At 48.6% G+C, this 27,700-nt stretch overlaps 1 protein-coding gene across 3 annotated transcripts in view; it reads left to right on the forward strand.

Annotated features, from left to right (window-relative positions):
- The first annotated feature begins 3,712 nt into the window (after window positions 1-3,712).
- TIMM50 (translocase of inner mitochondrial membrane 50) overlaps window positions 3,713-27,700 on the forward strand; it is a 58,007-nt gene continuing 34,019 nt past the window's right edge. The window contains exons 1-3 of one of the 3 annotated variants that reach the window (XM_075016205.1): window positions 3,713-3,847; window positions 12,230-12,380; window positions 14,114-14,145. In XM_075016205.1, the coding sequence (XP_074872306.1) occupies window positions 12,317-12,380; window positions 14,114-14,145 (96 nt within the window). In that variant the 5' untranslated portion in view covers window positions 3,713-3,847; window positions 12,230-12,316. Of the gene's footprint in view, window positions 3,848-3,961; window positions 3,975-12,227; window positions 12,381-14,113; window positions 14,146-27,700 lie in introns of those variants that run through there. The other 2 variants (XM_075016207.1, XM_075016208.1) reach the window with 2 other exon arrangements.

Genomic DNA, 27,700 nt, shown 5'->3' on the forward strand with positions numbered 1-27,700 from the left:
AAAGAATATTTATTTATATAAACCCTTACTCGCTTTCATGTACAGAACTTATGAAATTGATTCTGAGGTGTGTAGGTAACTAAAGGGGTCTCAGAAGCATTAGCAGTGATCTTCTAGAACTCAGGGAGGAGGTGAAGTTTCAGGGGACTGGAGAATGGTATGCAAAAAGGAACAGAGGACCTGGGGAATTTATGGATCCATCAGCCTGTCTTTGATATCTGGAAAGATACTGAAACCATTTAAACCACCATCATTTTGTAAGCCCCTCGAGGATTACAAGGCATGGCCAGCATGGCTTTATCAAGAGCAATCATTCCTTAGTTGCTTCTTTGACAGGGTTCTTGGCCTAGTGGCTATGGGAGAAGCTGTTGATGCTTGATCAGATGGGGAGCTTTTCACTTATTCCCACAAGACAGTTTCATAAGCAAATGAGACCTAGATGTAGTTACTGTAAGGTGGGTGCACAACGGGTCGAAAGACTGTAGTCCGAGCCCTCGTCAATGTTTGTCAAAAATTCATGGGGTGTAGGTAATGGGGTCTTGCTGGGGTCAGTTCTGGCTCTGGTATTGTTCAGTACTGTCATGGATGAGGTGGATAATAGAATAGAGAGGATGCTTATACGATGTGCAAATGTCACCCACCTGGGAGGGGTTGCTGCACTCTGACCATCAGGGTTACAATGGAAAACCTGGATAAATTGGAGAGTTGATCCAAAATCAACGAGATGAAATTCAGTAAAGACAAGTGCAAAATACTTCACGTAGGAAAGAAACATCAAAAGCAAAATGAGCCACGGGGGCCATACTGCAAAAGTGACTCTGGGGCTTATAGTGGATCACAAATGAAATGAGTAGTCATGGGGATCCAGTTGTTGAAAAAAGCTAGTATCATTCCGGGGTGTATTAACAGAGGAGTAGCTAGCACGTAAATCATGGGTTGTGATGAACCCTGCTGGACCTGGTACTCGGAGACCTTAGCAGGAGGGCAGAGTCCAGTTCTGGGTATTGTGTTTTTAGAAGGAGTGGGATAAGTTGAAGAGAGTTCAAAGGAGAGCAAAAAATGATCAAAGGTGATAAAACCTAACCTAAGAGGAAAGATTTAAAAGATAGGCTAGCTGGAAGCCTTGAGAAAAGAGATCTGATGGGAATCTTACAAGGACTGTTTAAAAAGAAGATGGTGATGAACTGTTCTCAGTGGCCACTGAATATAAGATGAGTAGTGGGCTTACTCTACAGCAAGAGGGATGTAGGTTAAATTTTAGGACAAACTTTTTAACGCCCAGGGGAGTGAGTTACCCTGGAACAGGTTTCCTCAGGAGACTGGAATCCCAGTCAGTGGAGGTTTTTCAGAATAAGTTAGAGAAACAAACACTAGTCAGGGCTGGTCTAGGTTGACTTGCTGCTGGCTCAGCTTTAGGCCTGGGCTTGATAACCCCTTGTCCCTTCTTCCCTGCCATTTTCCATTCTCTACAAAGGGTTTTTCTTAGGTCACCAGAGTAGTACTGTTCAGACATTAGCCATTACAGAAATGCTGTGGCAAATGAAAAGGAGGATCCAGTTTTTGCCTTAGCTATTAAAGTCACTGATGGGACTAGTGATGGAGAGATAGCGTGTTAGTCTGTATTCTATCAAAACAAAAAAGCAGTCATGTATTACTTTAAAGACTAACAAAATAATTATTTGGTGAAGAGCTGAAGAAGTGGGTCTGTCCCATGAAAGCTCATCACCTAATAAATTATTTTGTTGAAAGTGCTACATAACTGCTTTTTTGTTTTGATGGGACTAGATACACAATACAATTAAGACTCAATTCTGCCTTTTCTTTCATGTGTAAATTACTGCCCTAATTCTAGTTCATGTGACAATGTCCTTGAAACATGTAATGGCTGTTTGCTGACCCCCATGCAAAATTATCTGTTATAGAGTTGGCTACCACAGCAGCAGTTTGGAATTTGCTCCCATGTTGGCCAACCACGAGAACTCAAGTTCACTCATGTATCTAACAGGTTTCTAGCCTTTCATTTTCTGGTTCCTAGGCACTAGCTCTGGGCTTTCATGCTTGGTTACATACACTGTGCATTTTGGTTTTCACAGGAATTTTTTTCAGATGGAAATATTTTGTGTGTGGTTTTGCCCAATGAGTAAGTGAACACTGCAGCAAGAAGAATGGAGCATTCCCCAGCTCTTGGAACAGCTGCTTCAGACTGTCACATGCTAGGATTTGCCTAGCCCCTTCCCCCTTCTTTTCACAGAAGTTGGTCACAGGTTTTAATTCTAGTGAACACTCAGATTCTGTAACATCAGAAGTCCTAGTGCCTGGGCCTGGATGAACCCCCGTGGAGAAAGTGGAGAGGGAGTTAGCAGGCAAAGGGCCAGAGAAGAAGTGCTAGTGTTCCCCAGGGAAAGGTCAGCATCATGTGCGACAAAGTGGGGGGTATTCACCTTACGTTGCATGTGAATTTTACTGGCCCATACTAATGCTGAGTGTATGCCTTGGTTTCCCTGGGTACTGCACTGAGGCCTAGATTGTGGTGGGAATTTGTGTGTGACTTCCACTGAGGGAGGCTATCCCGTTGCTGCCACAACCAATGGCTGTGCCCAGGAGGGGATGGGGCCATGATATTTTTTGCCCAGGGAAGGCTGGAGGCGTTAGTGCCAGGCAGCTGGTACTGAGTCACTCTGCTGCCTTTGTGGGAGGGCCAGAGCCCTGACTGCAGGCTCCTCCTCCCTCAAAATGAAATTTACTGAGCATTCCCGTTTTCTGTGCCGCTGTTCTCTTCTGTGTCCCTCTTAACGAATAAACCCTTGTGTTCCAGCTGCTGGCTGAGCCGATGGGGGTGCAGGGCCCTCTGAGTCCCCCACCCGCAACACTGCTGCGGCAGAAGGGAGAGTTGGGTGTTACTGCACAGCTCCTGCTTGGATACTCTCTAGCCATCAGCCCCTCCCCATCCCCCACACTTCTTCCCTCTATCGCCCCCCACTTTCCTCTCCAACTCCCATCCCCCCTCAAACCTCATTCTCCCTCCTCCCCTAATGCCCAACCTCCCTCCATTGCTCCCTGCCTCTCTACTGCCCCCTCTTCCCTTCCCTTCTATCCCCTATTCCCTGCCCCACTCCCCACCTCCCCTGCTACCAGCTCCCTCCATTGCCTCACCCCTCCCACTGCCCCTTAGCTCCTCCCACCCTCTCACTCTCGCCCCTTCCCCCCTCGTGCCGCGACCTCCCTCCAGCTAAGAGCGCGAACGACCCACGCATGTCTTTTGACCTTCCGCGCCTCCCGTCTGTCCTTTTTCCTTGCTCTGATTGGCTCGATCGGGAGGGCCGAAGCCTTGTGATTGGTTGTGTTTGCCCTCTGTCGCTCCCTTAGCTTCCCGGCCTCCTCTCGCCTGCGATTGGCTGGCCGAGTCCAGGTGGGTGGGGCCATGGCGGTCGCCAGGCTGGACTGGTGGATCGCCGCGGTGTGGGCAGCCCCTTGCCCTTATTTCTCCTCTGATTGGCTGAGCACGTCCGCTCCTCTCCCCTTCAACGGGGTTGCGCCCTACCCTCTCCTCGAGCGCCGATTGGCGGCTCGGGCGCGACGCTTTCTGATTGGGCGGGAGGCCGGCGCCCGGCAGCCCCTGCGCGCGGCGGTCGCGGGCAGGAAGATGGCGGCGGCTCGCGGGCTGGTGCGGGGGGCGGCGTGCGGGGTCCGCGCGCTGCGGGGCGGCGGCGGCTGCTGCCGGCGGCTCCGGGCGGTGCCGGGTCGGGCCTTGAGCGCGGCGGCCCCGCAGCAGGGTGGAGGGGTGGGGCTGGCCGAGGCGCTGCTGCAGGACAAGCTGCGCCAGCAGCAGCAGCAGCAGCAGCAGCAGGTGAGGGGCGGGGCCAGCGGGGGCCGGGCGTGGGGGAGGGGCGAGGGCGTGGGGTCTGTGCGGGGGGGGCGGGTCGGGAGGTGGTGTGTGTGGAGCTGTCGGGCGTGGAGGGGCCGGAGGGGCCGAGGTTGGGCGGGGAGTGGGTTGGGGGAGGGGCAGGGGTTGTGGGATGTTGCGGGGGGTAGGAGGATGGTGTGGAGCGGGGGGGAACCGGTGGGCTGCGGGAGGAGGCAGGGCTCGAGCTATGGGGCGGGGGAGAGGTTATGGGAGGCAGGGGGGTAGGGGGGTGGTGTGTTCTGGGGGACGGACGTGGGTCACCAGAGGGGTGTAGGAGGAGGCACAGCTGGGAGTTGTGGGGTGGTAGAAGGAAAGGAGGGGAGAGGAGAAGGAGAGGCCGTGGGATTTGGGACGGGGTGAAGGGAATGGGGAACCAGAGGGGATGGGGTTGGGCTGGGATTTCTGGGGTTGGGCAGGAAAGGAGGGGGAGTGGGATGTGGGGAGGGTATGGATGGGGGTGGTGTGTGCGTGCGTGCGCGGTGGGGGGGAAGGGTATGGGGAGCTAGAGGGCTGCACAAGGAGACAAGGCTGGGAGTGATGGGGTGGGGGAAGGGGAGAGGTTGTGAGATGGGGGTGTCCTGGTGGTGTGTGGGGAGCAGGGATGAGGGTTTGCCGTGTAGGGGAAGGGTATGGAAGACCTAACACGGTGATGGGACTAGTGGGGGTGGGTGGAAGAAGAAGAGCAGGGGGTTGGGGTGGAGGAATGAGGAGGATTGGTGGATGGTGTGTGGGGAGCTGTCACAGGGAAGAAGGTTATAGGGGGACCTCTTTTGGTGGTCACTCAGTAATGAGTAGGATGTTTCCATTTGTGTCCTATATGTGAGTCCATTGATGGCTGATCAGCCTGATTTTGGAGCTGCAGGTCTTACCACAGAAGAAGCAGGTGTTGGTAGTTGTTGGAGGGGTCCGGGGCAGTTTTTGTTGCTCTTTGCCCCTTCTCTGCGCTGTAGTGGGACCTCTCAAATTGCATCCCCTCCATTACAGCTCCCCACTGGGAACAGTCCTTGGCAATGTTCTCTTGTGTTGACGTCGATGCTGCACTTTTTTGTGTGTGCTTTCAGCATGTCCCTGTATCGCGTCCTCTGGCCCCCTTGGTGCTCCTTTGTCCTTCCTCCAACTTGGCAAACAGAATGTATTTTGGAAGTTGCTGATCAAACATCTGAACCACGCAACCAGTCCAACAAAGTTTTTGGTGAATGATAATGTCTTCAATTCTGATCACAAACAGCTCTTCCAGGACACTGTTTGGGCACCTATTCTCCCAAGATATGTGTTGGATTCTCCTGAGACAGCATTAATGCTATTGTTCAGTTACCTTCCGATGATCCTTGTATGTTGTTCAGGTTTCACATGTGTACAGTAGCACTGGAATAACCACTATGGAGTGGGAGGGGCTGGGACTAGTTGACTGAGATGAGAGGGAGAGGTTGTGGGATCTGTGGTGGAGTAGGGTGATGGTGTGTGGGGAGTAGGGGTGGGGAGCTGTCATTGGGTGGAAGGTATGGAGAGACTAGCGCATGGGGCTGGAGCTGGGGGGAGGGAGGAGAGATTGTGGGGTGTGGGGGGAAAGGGTATGGAGGGTAAGAATGGTGCTGGAGGGTGCGGGACTGGGAGTAGTGGGTTTGGGGAGAGGGAGAGGTGGTTGGATGAGGGAGGTGTCATGGAGATGACGAGGGGAAGCATACGGAGGGACCGGAGGTGGGATGGGGCTGGAACTAGTGGGGGATGGGAGTAGTGGGAGAGGTTGTGGAGTGGGGGAACAGGAGGATTGGGGGATGGTGTGTGAGGAACTGTCATAGAGGAAAGGTTATAGCAGGACCAGAGGGAAAGTTTTGTGGATGGAGGGGAAGGCTGGCACTGCGGGGAAAGGGAATGGTGGACCAGTGGGTGGTAATGGGACAGTGGGGATGGACAAGGGGGAGAGTTTGTGGAATGGGGGAGAACAGGGTGGGGTGTGGGAGGGTTGGTGCATACTGTGTGGGGAGCGTGGACTGGGAGTTATCAACGGGGGAGACAGTGAATATGTGGGAGGAACCAGAGGGATCGAGAGGAGGGGGTGGTTGAAATTTTTACTTGAGAGGGAGAATGTGAATAGAGAGGGAGGAGGAGCAATGGTGGAGCGATTAGTCTTTGTTGTGGGGGAAGAGGGAGGATAGAAGGGGAAGGAGTGAGCTGATTGATAGGGAGGAGGACGACCACGGTGTGTGTGTTGGAGGAAAACAAGGAGGGATTAAAACAAAAAAGCAGTCCTGTAGCACTTTAACAAAATAGTTTATTAGGTGATGAGCTTTTGTGAGACAGTCCCACTTGGTTAGATCCATAGCCACACCAGAACAGACTCTATATATTAAGCACAGCAACAAAGGGTCCTGTGGCACCTTATAGACTAACAGAAAAGTTTTGAGCATGAGCTTTCGTGAGCACAGACTCACTTCATCAGATGCTGGTCTTGGAAATCTGCAGGGCCAGGTGTAAATAAGCCACAGCAAGGGTGGGGATAACAAGGTTAGCTCAGTATACCTGGCCCTGCAGATTTCCAAGACCAGCATCTGATGAAGTGAGTCTGTGCTCACGAAAGCTCATGCTCAGAACTTTTCTGTTAGTCTATAAGGTGCCACAAGACCCTTCGTTGCTGTTACAGATCCAGACTAACATAGCTACCCCTCCGATATATAAAGCACAGGCGTCCAAAAATTGTCATCAAGGTTGGCAAATCAGAAGAGCAGAGGGGCGGGGGTGGGCGGAGTTAAGAGTTAGATAAAACATCAAAGTATGTAAAAGAGTCCTTATAAGGGTTCAGGTAATTGCTGTCCCTGTTAAAACATGTGTTAATGTGTCAAATATGCATATCATTGAGTTCTGAGCATTCTATCTGTAGACAGTTGGTAAAATCCCTCTTCAGTAGAGCACAGACTTTCAGGTCTTTAACAGAATGGCCCACTCCATGAAAGTAATTGCAGGGCAAGAGGGGGCTGTGGGAGACAGAGGTGCAGTTGTCTCAAGGAGTCTGGAGAGTGTGTGAGGGGGTGTATATGGTAGGGGGGCACTCAGGAGATAGGGGGAAAATAAGGTTGAGGGTGGTATGTTGGCTGGAGGAGTGAGGCTGTGAATATGGGAAGTATTTGGAGGTTGGAATTGGAGAAGGAATGGAGTGGCAGCAGGAGTCGGACAGGAAGGGGTTGAGTGGAGTGGGCTCAGTGGATAGAGTTTAGAGAGAGAGAGTGGTGTGACGGTGGTGGTGGGGAGGGATAATCTGTGAAAAGGGAGCATAGGTGGTTTGTCAGTGCTGGGAGGACGTAATGTATGGGTCAGAGGTGTTCATTTAATCTAGACACTGTCCCTCATTAAGTAGCGTTAAATGAGATCTGGGATTTGGTATGCAGGGAGTTCAGCCTCCTTAGTCCCATGGCTAACCACCATTAAAAATGCTTTGAACCTTTTATGAAAGGTACTGAAAAGAAGAGAAATCAGTTAAAGCTTTTGAAATATAAATAAGGCTTTTGTGCTAACAAAATCCCTTGTTCCCTGTCCTTCTAGCTGGAGAGAGTTTTCAGGAGGAAGCAGCTTCTTCGATGGTATCAAAGATGGTATTATCCATCCTTTTGGAAGGAGTTTAGTTGAGATGGGCAGGAGCTGCTGCTTTTAAAAGTCTGATCCTGTTCCAAGCCAGAAGGTGTTTGGGATTCAGCTGGTACCTGCAGAGGTGGCAGTGGAATCTGAGTCCCTCTCTGTGGCTGTGTCTGATCACGACATCTCTTAGACTCTGGAAGACAGAGGCCCAGTGCCCCAGGAGATGGTGGCGGGTGGAGCCATGATGAAGTTCACTTGTGAAAGTCTGTTCAACAGAGGGCATCTTGCTGCACACAAGATCTGATGGGAAACTGTTTAACCTTGCAAGGCTGAAAGCTAAGTCTAAGGTGCGGGAAGTCCTCATCAGAGACATGCTGTTAGCAGACGCTGCTGCTGTAGTGTCTCACAGAAGACCAGCTTCCAAAACTGCTGGATCAGTTCTCCAAGGCGTGCAAGGACTCTGGGCTTACCATCAGCCTAAAGAAGACAAACGTACTTGGTCAGGATGTTGCTGAATCCCCATCAATCAGCATTGACAGCTATATGTTAGAGGTCGTCCTTGAGTTCGTTTACCTCGGGTCCACCATCACTGACACCCTGTCATTGGACACTGAGCTAAATAGGAGGATTGGAAAAGCGGCCACAACTCTGTCCAGACTCAGCAAGAGAGTGTGGAATAACAACAAGCTGTACACTCACACCAAAATGCAAGTCTACAGAGCCTGCGTCCTCAGCACCCTCCTTTATGGCAGCGAGACTTGGACCCTGTATGCCCGCCAGGAAAAGAGGCTGAACGTCTTCCACTTGCGCTGCCTCAGGCGCATCCTTGGAATATCATGGAAGGACAGAGTGACCAACACCGCCATCCTTGAGCAAGCTGGAATCCCAACCATGCACGCCCTCCTCAGACAGCGTTGGCTCCGCTGGCTTGGCCGCGTCCACAGGATGAATGATGGAAGGATCCCAAAAGACATCCTGTATGGTGAGCTAGCCTCTGGCAAAAGACCTCTTGGACGCCCCCAGTTGCGCTACAAAGATGTCTGCAAGAGAGACCTCAGAGAGGTAGACGTCGAGCTGGACAACTGGGAAGAAGTAGCAGATGACCGCAGCAGATGGAGGCAGGGGTTACACAAGGGCCTTCAGAAGGGCGAGATGAGGATCAGACAGCTAGCAGAGGAGAAGCGAGCGCACGGAAAGCACACTAAGGACTTGCCAGACACCCACCACATCTGCAAGAGATGCAGCAAGGACTGTCACTCTCATGTGGGTCTTCATAGTCACAGTAGACGCTGTAAATGAAGTCCTCAGTTGAAACTATAAAGGGTATGATCCGTAGTCTATGCAGACTGAAGGATGCCTACCTCTTTAAGGACCCACGAAGAGAGTGATCGGTGGAATAGCCCACTCTCTCATTCTTTTGTTCATCAGTTAAGCCTCGTTTCCAACACACCAGTTTTGACTTACTACTTGGTCTACACCTGCCTTGTTTGCCAAGTGTTATCTTAACACAGGCCTTGAGTTATATCTGATTTGTGTTTGGACTAGTTCAGTCTGTCTCCCTTTCATACCTTTTCCCTTCAACATGGAATTAAACCATCTCTGTACAGATAAAAATCTGAATTTGGGTACATCTGTAAGTTGAGTTATTACAAAAGGTTGGCATGTATTCAGGAGCTTGGCTGAGTGCGTTCTTGGTGGGGAGGGAGGGATTATACCCTCCCTCCCCACCAAGGCAGATCTGTAGTCATTAGTCATGCATTAACCATGCATATGCTGAATCTGTGGTGTCGTCTTCTGGGTGTTGTCTTAATGCTGCCACACTTCAAAGAGGAAGGCTTCCAAAACAGGTACTTGCTGCAGACTCCAAGGCTACCCATATGTCCAGTCATCTTTTAATGTGCCCATTTCACGGATCTTATTGTTCTTGGCTTTGGCTTCCATTCCCTCTCCACCCATTGCAGCTGTTGCCAGAGGTGCTGTCTTCTCATTGCTGTATCCGTTCACACCCCATTCGTTGAACAGGGCTGTCAGTTAAGTAAAAGGGGAGAGATCTAGTCTGGTATAAAGACATTTTCTTAATACAAAAGATGTAATACAAAGTTATAAAAATCCTTTTGTATAAAGTTACACAAAAATGAAGGTTCTGTATGGAGAGACTTAATACAGAGGTTGTATGAAGATGGTCTGCACTCCTGTGAAAATGATTAATACAGAGATGTACCTACATTGTGAAATGATTAATAGATTAATGATTAATTTGCTGTATCTGCAAAGGGTGGATTATGAGTGAGTGGGAGAATGGAGCAGGGTGGTTTGACTCAAGATAGGAGCAGCTATGGCTGGAAGGGGATTAGGGAGTGGGGGTTGTCAGTGGGGGAAGGATGAGGACTGGGATGGGACAAGGCCCTGTGTGGCTTAATGTCCGAAATGGCACCAGGTGGCATTGAGGGGCAGACGTGACCTCAGCACAAAAGGTCAGCAGGCCCATGACCTGGTAGCATCATGCCGTGGCTCTACTCACCTGTCACAAGGTGGCGCTGCTGAAATGTCACTTAAAAGGCCTTACAGAGTCAGCTTTGTCCTGTTACGACACAGCGTGTCACAGGCTGCAGAACCAACACCAGGACCCCAAAACGTCACAGGAGCTGGTTGCGGATATTCACTTAATCCCAGAAAACCTGGGATGGGAAAGAGAATTCTTATGCTCCTTAACTTCCCCTTCGCACTGGCACTGCCCCTGCTGTCCTTCACTCACTCATCTTTATGTGCCAGACTCTTTGCCTGTCAGGTATCTCGTAGGGCCTGGTTTGGTCTGGTTGGTGCTTGGAGGAGAAGCAACCAAGAGAAAACCACAAGTGCTGCATGGATAGCTCAGTGGGGCGTATGCTCATCTCTCAGTGCCCAGACAGTACAGGGAAGAAGCTGTTTTCCCAATGAAATTTAGCTCAAAGGTCCTGATCCTTTGGAAGTGTTACAGTTCTTGTGGTGGTCTTCACAAGGTGTTATCTAGTGACTGTATTTCTGCTTGGGTGGTCATATTCTTCCACCCTACGCTTGAGGTGCCTGTTAGTTTTCACTAGGCTATTAGGCTTTTAACCAGTGGAGTAAAAAGTAGGAGCATTGCTGTTTTTGTTGTGCTGGATTTAATATCACCACGCTCTCAAACGGTTGCTAAACAAAACTGTGTTCGGATCAAGGCTTGGCATTCAGCTTTCAGGCTCGAGTGCAAACATTTTCCCAGCAGTTTATTTTAACCAGGAAAGGTAACAATAGGCATCCTTGTCACACTCCTCCTGAGAGTATGCTGAAGGATTCTGTTAAGACACCATTGTGAACAACTTGACACGTTGAGGGTTCGTACATTGAATGGATCAGGTTAATTTTGGAGGGGATGCCCTGCTGTTACAGCAGTTTCCACGCAGTTTCTCTATGAAGGCTGTTGAAGGCTTTTTCAAAGTCTATGAAGATGATGTGCAAGGGGAATTCCACTGAAGTGACTGTTGAGTGATCACTCACAGTAGCTATCAGATGGCAAGACTTGGTCACAAATGGGGACCTCTGGAACAGCAGCACAAGAACCCCTTGATGTTCAAAAAGTGGGGATGGCTCAGCCACACTCTCCGAAAACCATTATCCAGCTTAGTTCCTCGAGCTGTCACATGGAACCTGCAAGGAAAATGCAGAAGAGGAAGACCTTGGACAACGTGGAGAAGATCTACTGAGGTTGAAGGACAACAACTTGGGTACTCCTGTGGTCAGCTAGAAGTTTTGTCCCAAGACAGAGTGAAGTGGAGGAGATTTGTAGATGGTCTATGCTCCACCCGGGGTACAGGGGTTTAAGTCAAGCTGGTTATTTTAACCATTGGCAACATAAAGGGAAATTACCCGGTAGCAGAACTTTGATGCTGCCTTGTGAAATTGTCATGGAAATGTCTCAAGCTAAGCGCACTCCACACCCGGATACTTTGCTATGACATCTGATGGGCAGCGAGAACCTTTGTACCTTACTCTTTCCAAGCAAACAGAGGAGGAAAATGTTGCAAGTTGGTTGCTATTTTCTTGGGTTTGTGGGGGTGGGGTGTTTCCTCAAGTTGACGCAATATTTGACTGTGCTTGTGCCTCTTTAATAATGCAGAGAAACCTCAAGGGGACCTGGTCTTTCTTAGGCTGAAATGTCTTTATTAGGTGTGGGGTCAAAATAGGAATTATGGGGGAGAACAGTGGTCCTTGAGCGCTGCCCTGGGGGTGCCATACTTGGTGGGTTTTACACCTCTTTGTAACACAATCTCCCTCTTTCTTGCATGCTCGATCATTAAAATAGGTCATTTTGCTGGCATTTAATTGCACCACTGGGATTCAGAGTTCCCTTTGAGTGACCTAAGCAGTGAATGTGCCTTTTAGAACTATTGTTTCAGGCACTGTGCACCTGCCAGCAGCCTCCACTGTATTGATTTGCAGTCATTTCCCATGTTGAGGGATACGATGCATACGCTAAAGGCAGAAGAATATGTTTGTCTGATCTCTGGCTAGATGATGTAATGGATCCTTTCCATCTTAGTTTCTCCAATTATGTTAATTGCTTTGTTTGTTTCCCTAATAGAGAGTTTTGTCAAAAGTTCCAATACCGGATTTGGAGCCCAGGGCATCTGTTGTTTGCCTTTGCATGGTTCTCCTCCCCGTAGCTGTGAGCCTTGACTTCTGTCACCGTCACACCTGTTACTTGCATCTTTTCTCTTTTCCTCTCTACCTGGATAGGCGACGGAGGGAGGAGATGGGAAAGGCTCCAGTTCCGATGAGCAGCAGGAGAAGAAACAGAAGGAAAATACAGCCTATGCCAAGAAAATGGTGCTCCGGATAGCAGGGCTAATGGGAGCTGGTAGTGGAATAGCAGTTATCTATATCTTTGGTAAGCTGTTTGAGTCTGTTTGGGATAGAAATTGGTATTACTTTTGCTGTGTCCATCTGTCTGTCTGGGCAAGGTTTTACCAAGGTTCTTCCTCCCCTCCCTCCTGCATGAGGCCAGCCCCTTCCCCACCCAGCATGGGTCTGGGCCCAGACCGCCAACAAAGCCACCCCCTGCCCAATGTCAGCCCCAGCCCCTCCCACAGCCAACATGGGGACCAGTCCAGCCCCCATGCACACCGTGCTAGCCCCAGCCAGCACAGGGCCTGGCCCATGCATTTTAGGTGTGGATTACAAGTTTGTCTCTCCCAGCCCAACTTCTGCTGGCAAGTGGAGCTGCCACCAAGCCTCTAGTGCATTAAAAAGCAGACAGAAATGCTGTCAACTGTTGTTCTCAGTGCTCATCTGATTATTCTCTCACACTGGTCCCCCTGGTGCAGTAGCTGGCTGTTCTACATGCTGCCGTGTGGCCTTTCTTGCAGGGATCTCAGGCAGGGTTCTCTCTAACGTTTTCCATCCACGGGCAGAATAAACTTTGTTCTGTGCAATGAGACGTGTGGATGTGCATCACCACACCTGCTGCTGGCCGTGGCTGCTGTAGGTGTTATGCTAATCAACTGGGAGCCACCTAAATCCCTCTTGGGCGGCTGCCCAGGCACTCAGCTTGCAGGGGACACATCTCTGGTCCTTTATAAAAACCAAGCGTCAACCCCACTGCAAGAGTGGGAAAGGTCATTATTCCCATTTTATTGAGGCTTATGGTGCATGCCGAGGAGTTGGGACAAGGAAATTGGTGGTCGGGTCAGGGATAGAACCCAGGGGTTCTGTTCTCTCCAGTTTCATTTAATATTTGTTGTTTAATAAGTGACGTTCAGGGACCCCAGTCAGGATCAGGGCCATGGAGTCTGTAGAATGGGGAGGAGTTGGTATTTTGTAAATGGTACACTCCCAAACTCATTAGACAATCAGTCTTTAAAGGAGCACCACAGGGGAAATCTAACCCTGGCATTCCCTGATGAGTGAAATTACTTTGAGAGCTCAGGGCACTAAATGAGAGCAAGGCATTGTTGTAGTAGGTGCCATACACACATGTACATGTGGTCCCCAGCCCCAAAGAGTTTACAGTCTGATCCACGAGACTCCCCTGTCCAGATCCTTGTGTGGCTCTTATCATTGTGATATTGGACCTGCACGTGAAAGGCATCAGGCCAGTCAGATTAGTAGGGAAAGGAGGGTTCCTGATATCCCGACATAGTACCAAGAATGCTAGTTGTTTTGTGTGTTGCTTGTATTTCAGTGACAATTTTAGGCATTGAATTTTTACCCCAGCACAGAACTGGGGGCCCAGTCTGTTTAAAACACAGACATCCCTTTCCAGAGCTGTCATCCTTCCTGGGCACAAGATTCGCTTAATTCTGAGGGCTCCCCATAGTGCCATATGCTGTGCTTGTTGCACAAGCTTTCCCCCAGATAAGTGGGGTGACGGCATCTCTGATTTGCATTGGATGTTTTCTGATGAGGGCGGAGAGGCAGAGGCATTGTTGGCTGGAAGAGTGAGAGCGCGTTTCGCTGCTGCCTGCAGAGGTGTGTGTGTGTTATGCTGAAGCCTTCAAATTTGTCACATGGCCAGGGGTACACAAGTGTCCTGTACCTGTTTATAACAGTGTTCGTGTTGCACAGCATTGGCAGATCCTATAAAGTGACTGACATCATCTTCATCTTGTGTTTTGCTGGCAGGTAGTAATTCAGTGGATGAGCACGGAGCTAAGGTAAGGTGCGCTCTGCGTTCTTCAGCTTTTTCTTCTCACGATACAAGAGAATTGTCTGGAGAACTGCTTTGAAATAGTGCTATTAGCTTGTGGGCTTCCTGCTTGAACATACTCTGCTGGTTATGTCCGCACCAGGAATCAATGATAATCTTGCCCGCACAAATGGTACAGTGTTGGGTTTGTGGCTGGAGGAAGTGTCCATTAAATTAGCCAATTGCCGGCCTTCCCTGCTCTCTTAGTAACTTGGATTACCTCGCCCGTACTAAGTTAGAAGGAGAGAGAAATGGGTCTCAGTGTAAGCTACAGAGTCCAGTTAGAAAATGGGTCGATAGTTTTTGTGGGGGTGCACAATGTTAAGAGAGCATAAGATTATAAAGTGGTCAGATGTGGTCTCCTCTTCTCAAAAAAGATAGTGGCAATAGAAAAGGTTCAGAAAAGGGGCAACTAAAATGATTCGGGTTTGGAACGGGTCCACTATGAAGATAGATCAGAGACTGACTTTTCAGCTTAAAAGAGATGGGACTAAAGGGGGATATGATAGAGGGGTATAAAATTATGAGTGGTGTGGAGAAAGTGAATAAGGAAAAATTATTTACCTGTTCCCATAATATCAGAACGAGAGGACACCAAATGAAATTAATGGGCAGCAAGTTTTAAACAAATAAAAGGAAGCTCTGCTTCACACAGTGCATAGTCAGCCTGTAGATCTCCTGGCCAGGGGAGGCTTTGGAGGCTGGGACTATAACAGGGTTTAAAAAAGAGCTAGATGAATTCATGGAGGTTAGATCCATCAATGGCAGTTAGCCAGGATAGGTAAGGAATGGTGTCCCTGGCCTCTGTTTGTCAGAGGGTGGAGATGGATGGCAGGAGAGATCGCCTGATCATTACCTGTTGGGTCCACTCCCTCTAGGGCACCTGGCATTGGCCACTGTTGGCAGACAGGATACTGGGCTGGAAGGACCTTTGGTCTGACCCAGTGTGGTCGTTCTTATGTTCTCTCTTGCAGTTGTCAATGGCTGTGTCAGCTCTTTGCAAACCTCAGCTGTTGCTCTGTCTTGAATGGATTTTACAAGCATAGCTGTAGGGATTTTTCAGGTTCTTTCACAAAAATTAGTGGTCTGACTGCAGACACCTTTGGGTTGTCTCTGCTTGAGCCACAGTGCCAGGGTCCAATAAGCATAAATGTGTGCAGGCATTCTCTATGCTACAGTTACCAGTAACTAACCCTGTCTAAGCCACCCTGCTGCCTCTTCTCGTATGGGCTGAAACTCATGTCATAGGAGCAAATAGGGCTTAAGGTGCTCTGGGAAAAGGGGGGCTGTGTTCTGAGCAGATGGAAGTGACATCTCCGGAGGAAATTTCATCTCTTGTGCTCTGTGGAAACTTGCAACAGACTCTTCCAGTGCAACTGGCCCCTGAGCAGTGACCTTTGCGAATGGGGGACGGCTGCTGTTGCTGCGTTCAGTCAGAGAGTGGCCTTTACAAGGAGCTCTGGCTAAGCAGCCCTTATCTCAAAGGGAACAGCGGATGCAAGGGCTGTTGTCTTTCTTTGGGAGAAGCTGGAGCGAGTTGGCAGGAGGGTACCGGCCTTTCTGCAGGCTGAATTTCTGTTCTCCAGGGGAGAGGAGGCTGAGGGAGTTCCCAGCTAGGTGAGAGCTGTATGTGGGCTTAGAACTGTTGCTACCTTGTCCCTCTGGCCAGAGTTTGCTGCCTCTTAGGTTTGAGCACGTTCCTGTTTGATGCCCGAGTGTTTGGCCAGCCTGAGACTATAGACAGAATCTGGGAGAATGTCTGAGCCAGAGTTCCCACAGATTCCTTATGACCTCTATTACCACCCACACATGCTGCCAGGGACATGCGAATGGGCCTTGCTGTGGGAACGCTTCTATCTGCAGCCTCTTCCACAACGTACCTGTTACCTTCCACACCCTGTTGTACTTTGAAGGGCTGGGAATGGCTGAGTCTTCCAGAGGGCAGTTCTTGTAGCAAGTGTACCACTCTCTGCCTCTCATTTCCTCCCTTTGATGCTGTTGGGGGCAGCTGCTAGAGGGGGGCACTGGGGGAACTGGGGCCTCTCCAGAATTCCTTCCTGTTCCTGTCATTTTTAACCATTGAAGCGAACTGTTGTTTTCATGTTTTCCCCCGTGAACCTATGTTTGCTGGATCAGGTATACTGGATTTCTTAAACTGGTTCGCTGTATGCTTTCCCTGGCATGCCCAGAGGTCTGCTTTACACTTGTCCTGCCTTCCCTCATAAAGTGACTTGAACCCATGTCCCTTGAGCGCGTTAACGAAGCTGCAATCAATTCTAGACTTTGCTGCCGTTTGTTTATTTCTCCTTTCATGTGTCTGGTCAAATACCTGTACAGCATTTGTTGGAAGATGAGACCTTGCCCCTCCCCCCCACCCAGTGAGAACTAAATTCCTTCTGTAAGGCTTGGTAGAAAATTGTTACTCCTTTCCTGTGTCCTTGGGGAATTTACGCATGTGTCAGGGACCCTCTTGAAGCTCGCCTTCAGGCTGGCCTGTGATGTTTCTGCCTGCTGGAGGGGCACTTTCCCCATTGTCTCTGTAAAAGACCTACCCCCATCCCTTTTCCCCTTTGTTACAAGAGGGCTCCTTCAGGTTGTTTTTTGATATGCAGCACAAGCCCTGAGCCCAGCTGGGGAGTGAAGATGTGAATTGCTGTGTTGGTTACGCATTGCATATCCTCCTGGTGCTCTGACTGGGGGAGAAGGGCTTTCTTTTTTGAAGTGCCTCTTGGCTTCCTGGCTGCCCTTTAAATGCAGGTCTTGTTTGATGTCCAGGCCAAGCTCTGATTCCTCACCTGATTGTGAATAGAGGCTAATTGTCATGGGGGAAGCACCCCATCGTATCCCGCTGGGGCAGCTGAGGGCGGCACACTTCCCTGTTATCCCCAGGTGAATGATTTCCCTGCCCTGGATGGGAAGTTGGAGCCTGTGTGCTGACAACACGCTCTCTCACATCCCTGCCAATCTCCCTTCTCACCTTGCTTGTGCAGTGGGTCTCTGCTGTTGGTGCATGCCATCTGCCGGTGTGAGAACCAGCCACACTAACGAGTCTCTTCCAGTGCCACTGGGCTCTGCGTGGAGCTGTTGAAAATCCTCCCGTAAATACAAGGCATTAGCGATTGGATAGTTATTGTGACAAGATTGGTCCATTCCTACCAGTCCTCCACCTGGAGGTTGGGAGAACTCATCTCTCCTGCATTGGCACAGGACAGCATGCAGGTGCTGTGCTGGTCCCAAGTGAGACTGCTGCTGCCTTAACATGGGTATCTCTCTGGCTGTGAAAGGGGCTGGGCTGGCCTTTGTTCCCAGAGGGTTTCAAATGCACAGTGGGTGGGCGGCACTGCTAGGTGGTTTCTTGTGCTGAGCTGCCTGTCAGCTTCAGGAATCTTTGCATGTCCCATAAATACTTGCGAGAGATGAGGACCACAAGGAGAGAGTGAGGCCAGGTCTATGACCTTAAAGTCTGTCATAGACAGGCAGTTCCTAAGATCGACTTAGCTACAAACAACGTAACTGGCCGTCCTCAGTGAGGATGGTTGACAGAAGACCTTCCTTACTCCTGCCGAGACTGAGAAGTACAGGGATTGACTGCTGACCCCTGATGGTTCGATTTTGCATGTCCCCTCTACTCACATGAAATCAAACCCTGGAAGATGGATCCTGATTGAGTCGATCTTCTGCGTAGCAAAGACATACCCTGAGTGTCCTCCCTTTGCCTGCAGGTGCCAGCTCTGTCTGGGTGGTTATGTAACAGAGAGGCCCTGGAGGCCTTTGCCCAGCTCCAGACTGTCAGCTGTTCTTTGATGTAGCTGCAGACCCGTGGTTCTCATAAGCGCTTTGCAATGTCGTTACCTCGCTGCTTTCCTCTCTGGCAGTAAAAGCCCCTTTGGCTTTCTTAATGATCCTGTCTGCTTGAATGTCATATTCATGTGACTTGCCCCAATGAGGTGTCTGGCATGTAGCAGCAGAACAAATGTGCTTATTGGGAGTGCATGGCACACTTCCCATCTCCTTGAGAGTCGCATGGCATTACTCTAATTGTATCTGACTTGTCTGGTCACCTCTCCGTTGAGTGGCTGTAAAAGGAGGGAGCTTTTGATCTGTCTCTTTTCCCACACAGCTCTGCCCGTGCTCTGTTTTCCTGGCTTGTGGTGAGGGACTCAGTCTGTTACAGTCCAGAGAAAAGCTTCCTTTTTCTCTGGAACATTAAAACATCGTATAGGGGCGTTGAAAACGCCGCCGCTGCTGACTTTATTCAAAGCTAGTTTGTGTCAGCAATGAACAAAACCACAGCTCAGGTGGGAAAGTCTGAAGCAAAGGAAGGGGCTTGAGAGCAAATTGTTTCAGCAGATGTCGTGAGATGTGTGTCTGTAATGAGGGGAAGTGATGTGTTTGGTAGATGAGATGTGATTTGAAGGTGCAAACAAGGGCAGAGGGATCCAAAGAATTCAGTAGCCCCTTCCTTTCCCAGGGTGTTCTGCATGCGAGAATTATTAGTAAAGCTGCCTATTACTGTAGTGCCTGTGGGCCAGGCCAGCTAGTCATTATACAAACACGGGGCTGTGGTGTTGGTGATCGTTAAAAAAGTTGCTCTTCTTGAGGCTCCTATACCAGCTGTCCCAGAGCTGCCCCCCACCCCGAGAGTCTTACGCTCAGTCACAGTGACTAAAGGCAATCCTTGATTATGGAAAGTGGCTTCTTAGGCAGCAGGCCACCAGCCTAATTTGTGCAGCTTCAGCTATGTGAATAATGTGGCTGAAGTTGACATACTTAAGTCTGCTCCCCGTGGTGTCTTAAGTCGCCAGCTGATTCTCTCCTATTGACTCTGCTTGAGCTTCACATTTTGGTGCAGTGCTGGGGGAATGTTTTGTCAGTGTTTTACCATGGCTGTGCTCGAAGTGATAAATTGACCCCCGCTGGATCGCTCACTGCCCATAAGTCCAACCCGTAGTGAAGATGTGGCCTTAGACTGGAACGGGACTGTTTTTTTGTTCTTTGTTTGTATACAGGTAGCACTGTGGGGACCTCCAAGACAGGGTTCCCAGCTGCTACTGTAATACAGGTAATAGCATTTAAAATGTGCTGCACCTAATACAGTGGTGTCCTGCCCCATGATTAGGGCTCCACTGATCTGTGGTAATACAAAGAATTGTCCAGGTTCTTTTGGAAGCTTCATGGTTGTTAGAAGGGTGTTTCACCCCTTAAAGTACAGAGACAATCCAGTGCCACCCCCGGGCCCTTCTCCTCTGTCTCCAGCAGGAGTTATGTGCTGCGAGGCCAGTCACAGCCCGTGATGGCTTTCCCTAGCCTGGGGAGATCCGTTTCCTCTTCTGCCGCCAATATCAGTTCTCGGAGGTCCCCAAAATCTAAGAAGCTAACGGGGGCGGGCGGTGAGATGAACAAAAATATAAAGTGCTGAAAACTGCTTTTACTACCAGGATTCAACAAGCCTGCTGGAGCCAGAAAGAATTGCGTAGGCAGACTGGGCACGAAACTCCTTTTGGGAAGGTTCCCGCATTTGTCTACAAAAGGGCATGTCAGTGCTGCGCTGTCCCTTTAAGAGCCAAGCTCCCCTCTTAGCTCACGTCAGCCAAGCCCCAGGAATGGTGTTGCACCCTTTGGTTCTCTTTTTGGCCCAGCGCTCTTGACTGCTGGCCTGACCCCCCAAGTCTGCAAAGCATGCAGGAGAGAATTCACTGAAACTGGCCCAGCATGGCTAGCCAGGACAGAGCTGTGTGCTCAGGTAGTTGGGGTCCTTCTTTAGCCAGAGGGAGAAGTTTTAACTCCCTTTCTTCTTTATACTCACAGGTTTGGTCTACACTAGACAGGTAAGTCAGTTGCAGATAAGTTGATTCTAGCTATGCAATTGCCATAGCTAAAATTGCTTATGTGCAATCAACTTACCTGGTCCTCCTCTCTAAGGAAGGTCAATGGGGAAGTTTCTCCCATAGACCTCCTTAACTCCTTGCGATAGGGAGCAGTACAGGAGTTGTCTGCCAACCTGTGATAGGTCAGTTTTGCACATAGAATCATAGAATTGTAGGGCTGGAAGGGACCTCAGAAAGTCATCAAGTCCAGTCCTGTGCCTAAAGCAGGATCAACCCCAACTTAATCATCCCAACAAGGACCACGTCAAGCTGGGACTTAAAAACTTCTAGGGATGGAGATTTCACCACCTCTTTCGGTAACGCATTCCAGTACTTTCCCACCCTCCTGGGGAAATAGTTTTTTTCTAATATCCAACCTACACCTCCCCCTCTGTAACTTCAGACCATTGCTGCTTGTTCTGCCGTCTCTCACCGCTAAGAACAGCCTCTCTCCATCCTCTTCAGAGGCCCCCCCTTTCAGGAGGTTGAAGGCTTCTATCAAATCACCCTTCAGTCTTCTCTTCTGCAAACTAAACAAGCCCAAGTCCCTCAGCCTCTCCTCATAGGTCATGTGTTCCAGCTCCTTAATTGTTTTCACTGCCCTTCCCTGAACCTGCTCCAGTGTGTCCACATCCTTTCTATACTGGGGCCCCCAGAAGTGGACACAATACTCTAGATGCGGCCTCACCAGGGCTGAGTAGAGGGGAATAATAACTTCTCTAGATCTGCTGGATATGCTGCTCCAGATGCACCCCAATATGCTGTTAAGCCTTCTTGGCTACAAGGGCACACTGACTCACAGCCAGCCTCTCAGCCACTGTAATCCCCAGGTCCTTTTCTGCTGCACTGCTACTTAGCCAGTCAGTCAGCAGCCTGTAACAATACTTGGGATTCTTCCATCCCAAGTGCAGGACTCTGCACTTCTACTTGTTGAACCTCATCAGATTTCTTTTGGCTCAATCTTCCAATTTGTTTAGGTCACTCTGGACCTTATCCCTACCCTCCAGCGTATCTAGCTGACCCCCTAGCTTATTGTCATCTGAAAATTTGAATGTCTGTCCTGGCACCTCCACCAGGTGAGCGAAATTGAACCTCAGAAGATTGACCATGAGCAGGTCTATCTTCTGGATAATGTAGACAAGGCTAAGGTCTGTGTCGGTAATGTAGACCTCTCTCCAGGCGAAGGACAGTAGCACGGATTTCCACTTGTCTTGCTCTCTTTTCTGTGTAGATGGCGCTGTTGAGCTTTAAAACCTCACTGAGCCCATGTGAACGGGTTGCGTGTGTGGCTGGTGCCCTCCACACTTACCCTCCCCAAGTTAAACTGCTCTGGTTAAGCTGCTTGTTGAAGGTTTATTTGTCACATAATGTCCAGGCTGCCCAGTCGGTTGCAGCTGCTGGTTTGAAGCGCCGGGCCGTGCAGTAGGATAAATGGAGCAGTTGTGCATCTCAGACAGTCTCTCCTAACGTGTTCAAGGTAAATGTTGGCCATTTTGCCTTACAACTCTGGACTTTAAAGGGATGATCTCTCCCCTTTTCCCTGCCACTAATAATAGGGCCAGTCTGTTGATTCATACCCCTCCCCTGCACGTTTAGAAATGATGCTGGCGAAGATGGTACATGCCTAGAAGAAGCTGCAATGCTGTAGTCCTGCCGTGGTATGTAGTGGTCTGGTGTAGGGAGGTAAAATTGTTTCAACATGATGCTTAACTGGTTAACCAATTAACTAGGGGGCAAGGCAGGGCTTGAGGTCTGCTCTGGCCAAGCTGGCTTCCCCTTCCGCTCCCCCATGGCAGGCCCCACAGGGTTGGAGCAGCCCCCGCCACTCCCATGGCGGGTGATGGACTGTACCAGTCCCCACTGGTTCACCATAACCCTCATCCCTTAGGGGTGCGGCTTCGTGGTTAACCATTAACATCCCTAGTTGGGTGATGCTTTCTCTCTCTAAATCTGCCACAGTTAGCAATCTGGAGAAGTAAGTTAACAGTGAGGGTGAAACAGCTGTACGTTGTGTGTCTGATACACACCCTGCTTGGTGAGAGACCGATCTCACGCAAGCCGCTCGTGATGCCCAGCGAAGAGTGGGCAGTGTCAGGAGCATGCCAAAACCGAAAGAACTGGCTGCAGAAGTATCATGCTGCATATGCACCTGAAGATTTGGCCTTGCCAGTGGCAGGTGGAGTAACTCTCATGAGAGCAGAGCGAGCAAGTGATCAGGCCATCCTGGACTTTTGCGCCTTTCTTTCTTTGGCACCTTTTCGTGGGTTTGTTGGAGAGTGGGAGCGTTGCATCGAGCTGTGCTCATGCTGACTGCCAACCAGGACAGAGCTGACTGCACAAAAAGTCACCTTTCCGTCTGCTGGCTGACTCAACACCATGCATTAGGAATGACTAGTGTGGGGGGGAAAGTGCATGAAAGCTCGGGGAAAGGCCCAGATTATAGGACATTTGGTATCCGGTGCATAACCTTTCATCCCTACCAACTTCCCAAACCTGGGCACAGTTACTGTTGTCTTGAATATATATTCATGTGGAACTCAGCCAGCTCCATAATATTGCTGCCCATGGGTGTGCAGAGCCAAACAAGTGGTTGTTAGATGGTTTGTTGGTCTAAACAGATTACAGTTTTGGTTTTAATTCAAGTTAAAATTATGTGACACTGGTTAAAATGAGGGCTGCCACAGTGTACTGTACTTTCTCCTGTCTTTTAATTAAAAAACAAATCAAAAAGAAATCCACATTGTAATTGATTTCTTGGTCTCTAAAACACATGGTGTCAGCAACAAATTCTCAGTGTTCTCTCATGCATCTGACAAAGCGGGTCTTTGCCCAAGAAAGCTTATGCTCCAAAATATGTTAGTCTATAAGGTGCCACAGGACTTCTTGTTGTTTTTCAGAGTTCAGGGCCCCTCATCCTTCTTTCACTTCAGTATTTTTTTTACCATAACTCCAAAATTGGCAAAATACAGCCATGATTCCTAAACTTCCTTCGTTTTAAATAATCACTGGCGCTGTTAAAAATAAAGTCTCAGTCAATAAACATCTTGGCCTCTATCCTGCATCCGCTCCGAGTTCTGTAGCAGCTTCCACAGAGCCACCACCATAGATTTTAAACATATGCTTTCGTCGGATGCACGTGTGTCTTTGCCCACGAGAGCTTGTGCTCCAAAAATCCTGTTAGTCTACAAGGTGCCGCGGGAATTCTCATTGTTTTTGTGGATACAGACTTACACGGCAACCCCTCTGATACTTGTCACCCCAGATTTGGGACTCTTTTTTTCCCCATTACTAAGGCTAGATTTGTAGGGAGATTTTCACATGGTAGGGTGCGGTGCAGTTGGAGGGAGGATCAGATTTCTTTGTGCAGTAAGCTGATCCAGCAGGCCTTGGATTAAAGGGAACTTTTCACTGAAGAATGTCACTTGTTCTGCGGAACAGCCATTCTGGCCCTGCACCTGTGTCCTGACACAATGGAACTGGCCTCCTTGTGCGTTAGGCTGCACCCACGGCTTGTTCTTTGAGTAGTTAAGTTTCTTTTTGTGTGGAGTTGTGAATTCTTAAACAGCTGGTCCATTATTCTACATGGTTTTTTTTTCTTCAAAATGTAAGCAATTGTCTTGGGTATTGAAGGGCTGCTGTTTCTCTAGTCACTTTATCCTCTCTTGTAAGAGATCATGGCGATGTGGTGAGTGGTGTGAGGGCTGGAAGCTGACTTTGATTTGAGTCTTAGCCATCGGCACTGGTACAATTTTTTTCTCTGGCCTCAGTATGCTGCATTGAGGCTACTGGTAATCTGGTTTGGAGTTGTAATTAGAGAGAACAGCAGAAAGGGCATGTGCCTTTCCAAGTGCCTGTTACCTCTTCACTGAGGTATTGCAAGTGGACAAAGAGCAGAGCCAAGTGAGAGGAAGGATGGCCAGTGTTAGGCTGCTGGTCTGGGACTGACACCTGGTTTCAGGTCCCTGTTCCTCTTCAGACTTCCTGTGTGGCCCTGGGCAAGTCACTTAGCCCCTCAGTGCCTTAGCTCCCCATCTGCAAAGTGAGTGTGACCCAGGGAGGTCTTGAGGATAAATAACATTCAGTAAGATGTGGTACTTGGGTCCTATGGTGATGAGGCCTGTATAAATAACTTAAGTGATGGCTAAAAGGTCTTCAAGACATGCAGCTCTGAAGACTAAACTCCTTTGCTAAACTGTATCTTGTCTGTTTCTTTAACCCAAAGACATGTACTCAGAACAAAATCTTTCCACCCTGTGCTCCAGACCCCCACCATCCCATCTTTGAAAAATCTTATCCGTGCTGAATTTAAACCAGATTTCAACCACATGTTTGAAATCTAATTGTAGCTAAGTAGAACAAGGTGAAATACTCTTGGAAGAACGAGTTTTTTTTTAAGGAAAAGCTACTTGTTGAGGTAGCTGAGTGTATCTCCACTTGGTGTTTTGACCACTTTTTGTCATCCTGCAGGAAACTAAAGGTATTAGTCTAGGCCAGAGGTGGCCATTAAAACAGCAGTGGTTCTCCAGGTTTAACCCTTGGTGAGCTGCCATCATTGTGCGGTCAGTTCTTTCATATCTGGCAGCCCTGGGAACAGGAGGCTGTTAGATATTCAAATATTCTGGATAATAGAGAGGCCTACCTAGCAGCGCAGAACACCAAAGAAAAACAAGATTAGATGTTAAGAAACAAACAAAAATGTATGCAGAGTACTTTATTGAGAGTACTATTGTACAGTGTAAACTTATACTGTATTTGCTCTATTTAGTTGTATTTACTCCTACTATATTGTACTTAAGTAAATTTTAGCTACATTTTCCCTACAGTTAAAATGCTGGTTATTTGAGAGTTCTGGATGATAGAATGCTGGATATGAAAGAGTTTTTACTGTGTTTACCTGAGCCTCTGCCTGTAGGGGCTGTTGCATCTCCTGTTTGCTGAGGATCACCATTTCCGGACAGTGGCAACTGCAGGAAGCATTGTCCCAGTCTGTGCCAATTCTCAAAGCTCCCTTTGGCTGGGAACAGCGATTCACAGCCAATAAGAGCTGCAAGTGCCCATACTTGCAGAGATGCAGGTAAATACAGCAGGGTTAACCTTGGGGAACCAGATCTGGCCTGCGGGCTGGTGTTTGCCCACCTCTGATTTAGGTGGTAGCTGTATGAGTCTGATCATTACATTCTGAGGTGTGTGTTTGTAGACGAGCTATATGCTGCCTTAAGTTTGTAGGGACAGATGAGCCCTCTAGAGCTGGGTGAATTGTTATTACTGAAACTTTTCTCACGAAAAAAGTTGCAGGCACAGTGACAATAGAATATGTTGTGAATTTGGCTCTTTTGCCAAATTTAGGGTGGTTTTTTTTTTTTTTTTTTTAAGAAAAAAGGATTTCATTTTGAAAATTGCAAAACTTTTTTCCAATTCAGAACTGTCTAGACTTACTATAATATTTAATTAACCTCTTAAAAATGTCTCAATCAAAACAATTTAAATTTCATTCAACCCAAAATGTTTTTGTTTTCCTCTGAGTCACTAAAAACTTTGAAAACATTTTCTTTCAGTTTGACGTGAAATTTATATTTTTTTTCCAGTTTTTATTTTTTTGGGATTGCCTGCAAACCCCAAAATCATCTTCCCAGGTCTAGGCAAGGGGTTTAAGGTACAGCATGACGGCAATCAGATGCTATTGGTGATGCGCATGGGACAAAAAGATACATTGAAGGAAATGCAGTATCAGATTGAAGTTTAGGAGTTAATATTCAGAAAAATAGCAACATTAACTATTTTCAGAAGACATCAAACTGTGCAATTGAAGGGATGCCCAGAGATTGCTACATAAGGGGTTTTCAGGGTTCTTGGTTCACTGCTGCATTCTAAAAGTATTTCCTGATAGCACAGAATAAATTCCTTAGCTCTTTTCCTTCCACCATGTGTTTCCAGTTTCTTTTCCTTTTATTGAACTTTACACTACAGCTCAGTCATCGCTAGGTTCAGTTCTGTTCCAGCAAATGCATAAAGCTGTCCTCTGGACAATAGGCGAGAAGAAATAGCATGAGCTCACTGCACAACAAATTCAGTCAGTTGTTTTATAGATGGCCAGGAACACTCTGTGGTTTGAATGGGCAGCCTGTTGGTTATTGAAATCTTGGCCGGATACACCTGTAATCTTATCAAGGATCTGATAGGCCTTCGGTAGTGGTAATGGCTGGTTGCTGTGCCTTTCACTGAGGGGTGATTTGGTTCATAATCTGTGTTCTCCATTTGACCTTACGTCGGTGCTCTGCTTGTGACATGAGTTGGATCCTAGTTGTTTCTAGTGATCAGGTTTCCGCATTGCAGATGAAACTACAGAAGAAAACATGCTGGACAGAAGCTCTTACCTCACTGGAACTCCTGGTTTACACGTCAGGACCTCCCTACTAGGTTCCCTGTAAGCTGCGATTTTGTGCAGCTGCTCAGGAGAGGGTTAAATGCCACCCAGCTGATGAGTGAAGCGCCCACAGCTAAGGTTTTTGTTTCTGCTTATGCTGCACCTTTGCACATGCCTCGATGCACACGCAAAATTTATTCTGCACCTGGATGGGGGAAAAAATGCACACATTGATGGAAGAGGTCACAGGGACCATTACTCTCCACCCCCGTTTTCCCTTGGCTTCTGAATTGACCAGCTGCTACAGCTGCGCTAAGGGTGATTTTGGCAAATCCTTCATCTTGGCATTGTGACTTGAAGAGTTGGCAAGGTAAAACTGCAGTGTTTCAGAGCCAGTAACTTTTGTGTTTGGCCACTAGTAAGCCGCTTACCTAGCTGCCTGCTTCACTTATCCCTTGCAGGGCCTGCGGGCACATATTAAGTCGGGTGGAATTTCATTTGTGTGGTGGGGAGTTTGACCTCAAAGAGGTTGGCAGTGTACAATTATAGAGGTCAACCTAGACTTTTCTATTTGGGCTGAGATCACTTCCGTGGCCCAGTAAATCATAATCCAGCCACGTTTGGGCTTGATTTACTAACGAGTATTTTGCAGTACCTTTCCAGGTGAATTCCCATGAGTGCTACCTCCAGACTAATCTGCATACCGCAGAAGATAGTCGATACTCCTCAGGGTTGATCTTCCAGGGTTTGATTTCGTGCTGAGCTCTCGGGGTCAAAGCCCACCCCCGTGGTCCTCATAGGAGGCAAGGAGTAAGAAAGGCAATGGGAGAAGCTCTCCCCTTGACCTTTCCCTGTTAAGACAGACAAATGAGCTGAGTGTCAATACGTCGATTTTAGCTATGCAGTCGGCATATCTGTGGTTGACTTCTATGCCTAGTGTAGACATAGGCTCACTTTAGTAATTTAAGCCTCATTGTATTCATGCCTCAGATGACAGTTCTGCAAAGCTCTCTGGGAAACGAGCATTGTGTTTTTCTCTCCTTACAGCTGTTGTGGGCGCTGTGCCATTTAATGGCTCTTGACAGGGTCAGCTGCTTGTTTTCTCCATCCTCCTGAGATGAAGGTGCATTGGCCAGGAGAGGGAGGTTAGGGTGAAAGGGACTCCCTGTCCCTTCAGTGCAGTGGTCAATGTTGGGAACGTGGGTACTACTGGGGAATTGTACCCCGGCTGAGGTTGTGGTCACTTAAGGATTGTACGAATCCTGTTGCTGTTCGGCCTCTTCGAACTCAGC

The sequence above is a fragment of the Carettochelys insculpta genome, chromosome 22 (assembly GCF_033958435.1).
Source record: "Carettochelys insculpta isolate YL-2023 chromosome 22, ASM3395843v1, whole genome shotgun sequence".
NCBI classification, from domain to species: domain Eukaryota; kingdom Metazoa; phylum Chordata; order Testudines; family Carettochelyidae; genus Carettochelys; species Carettochelys insculpta.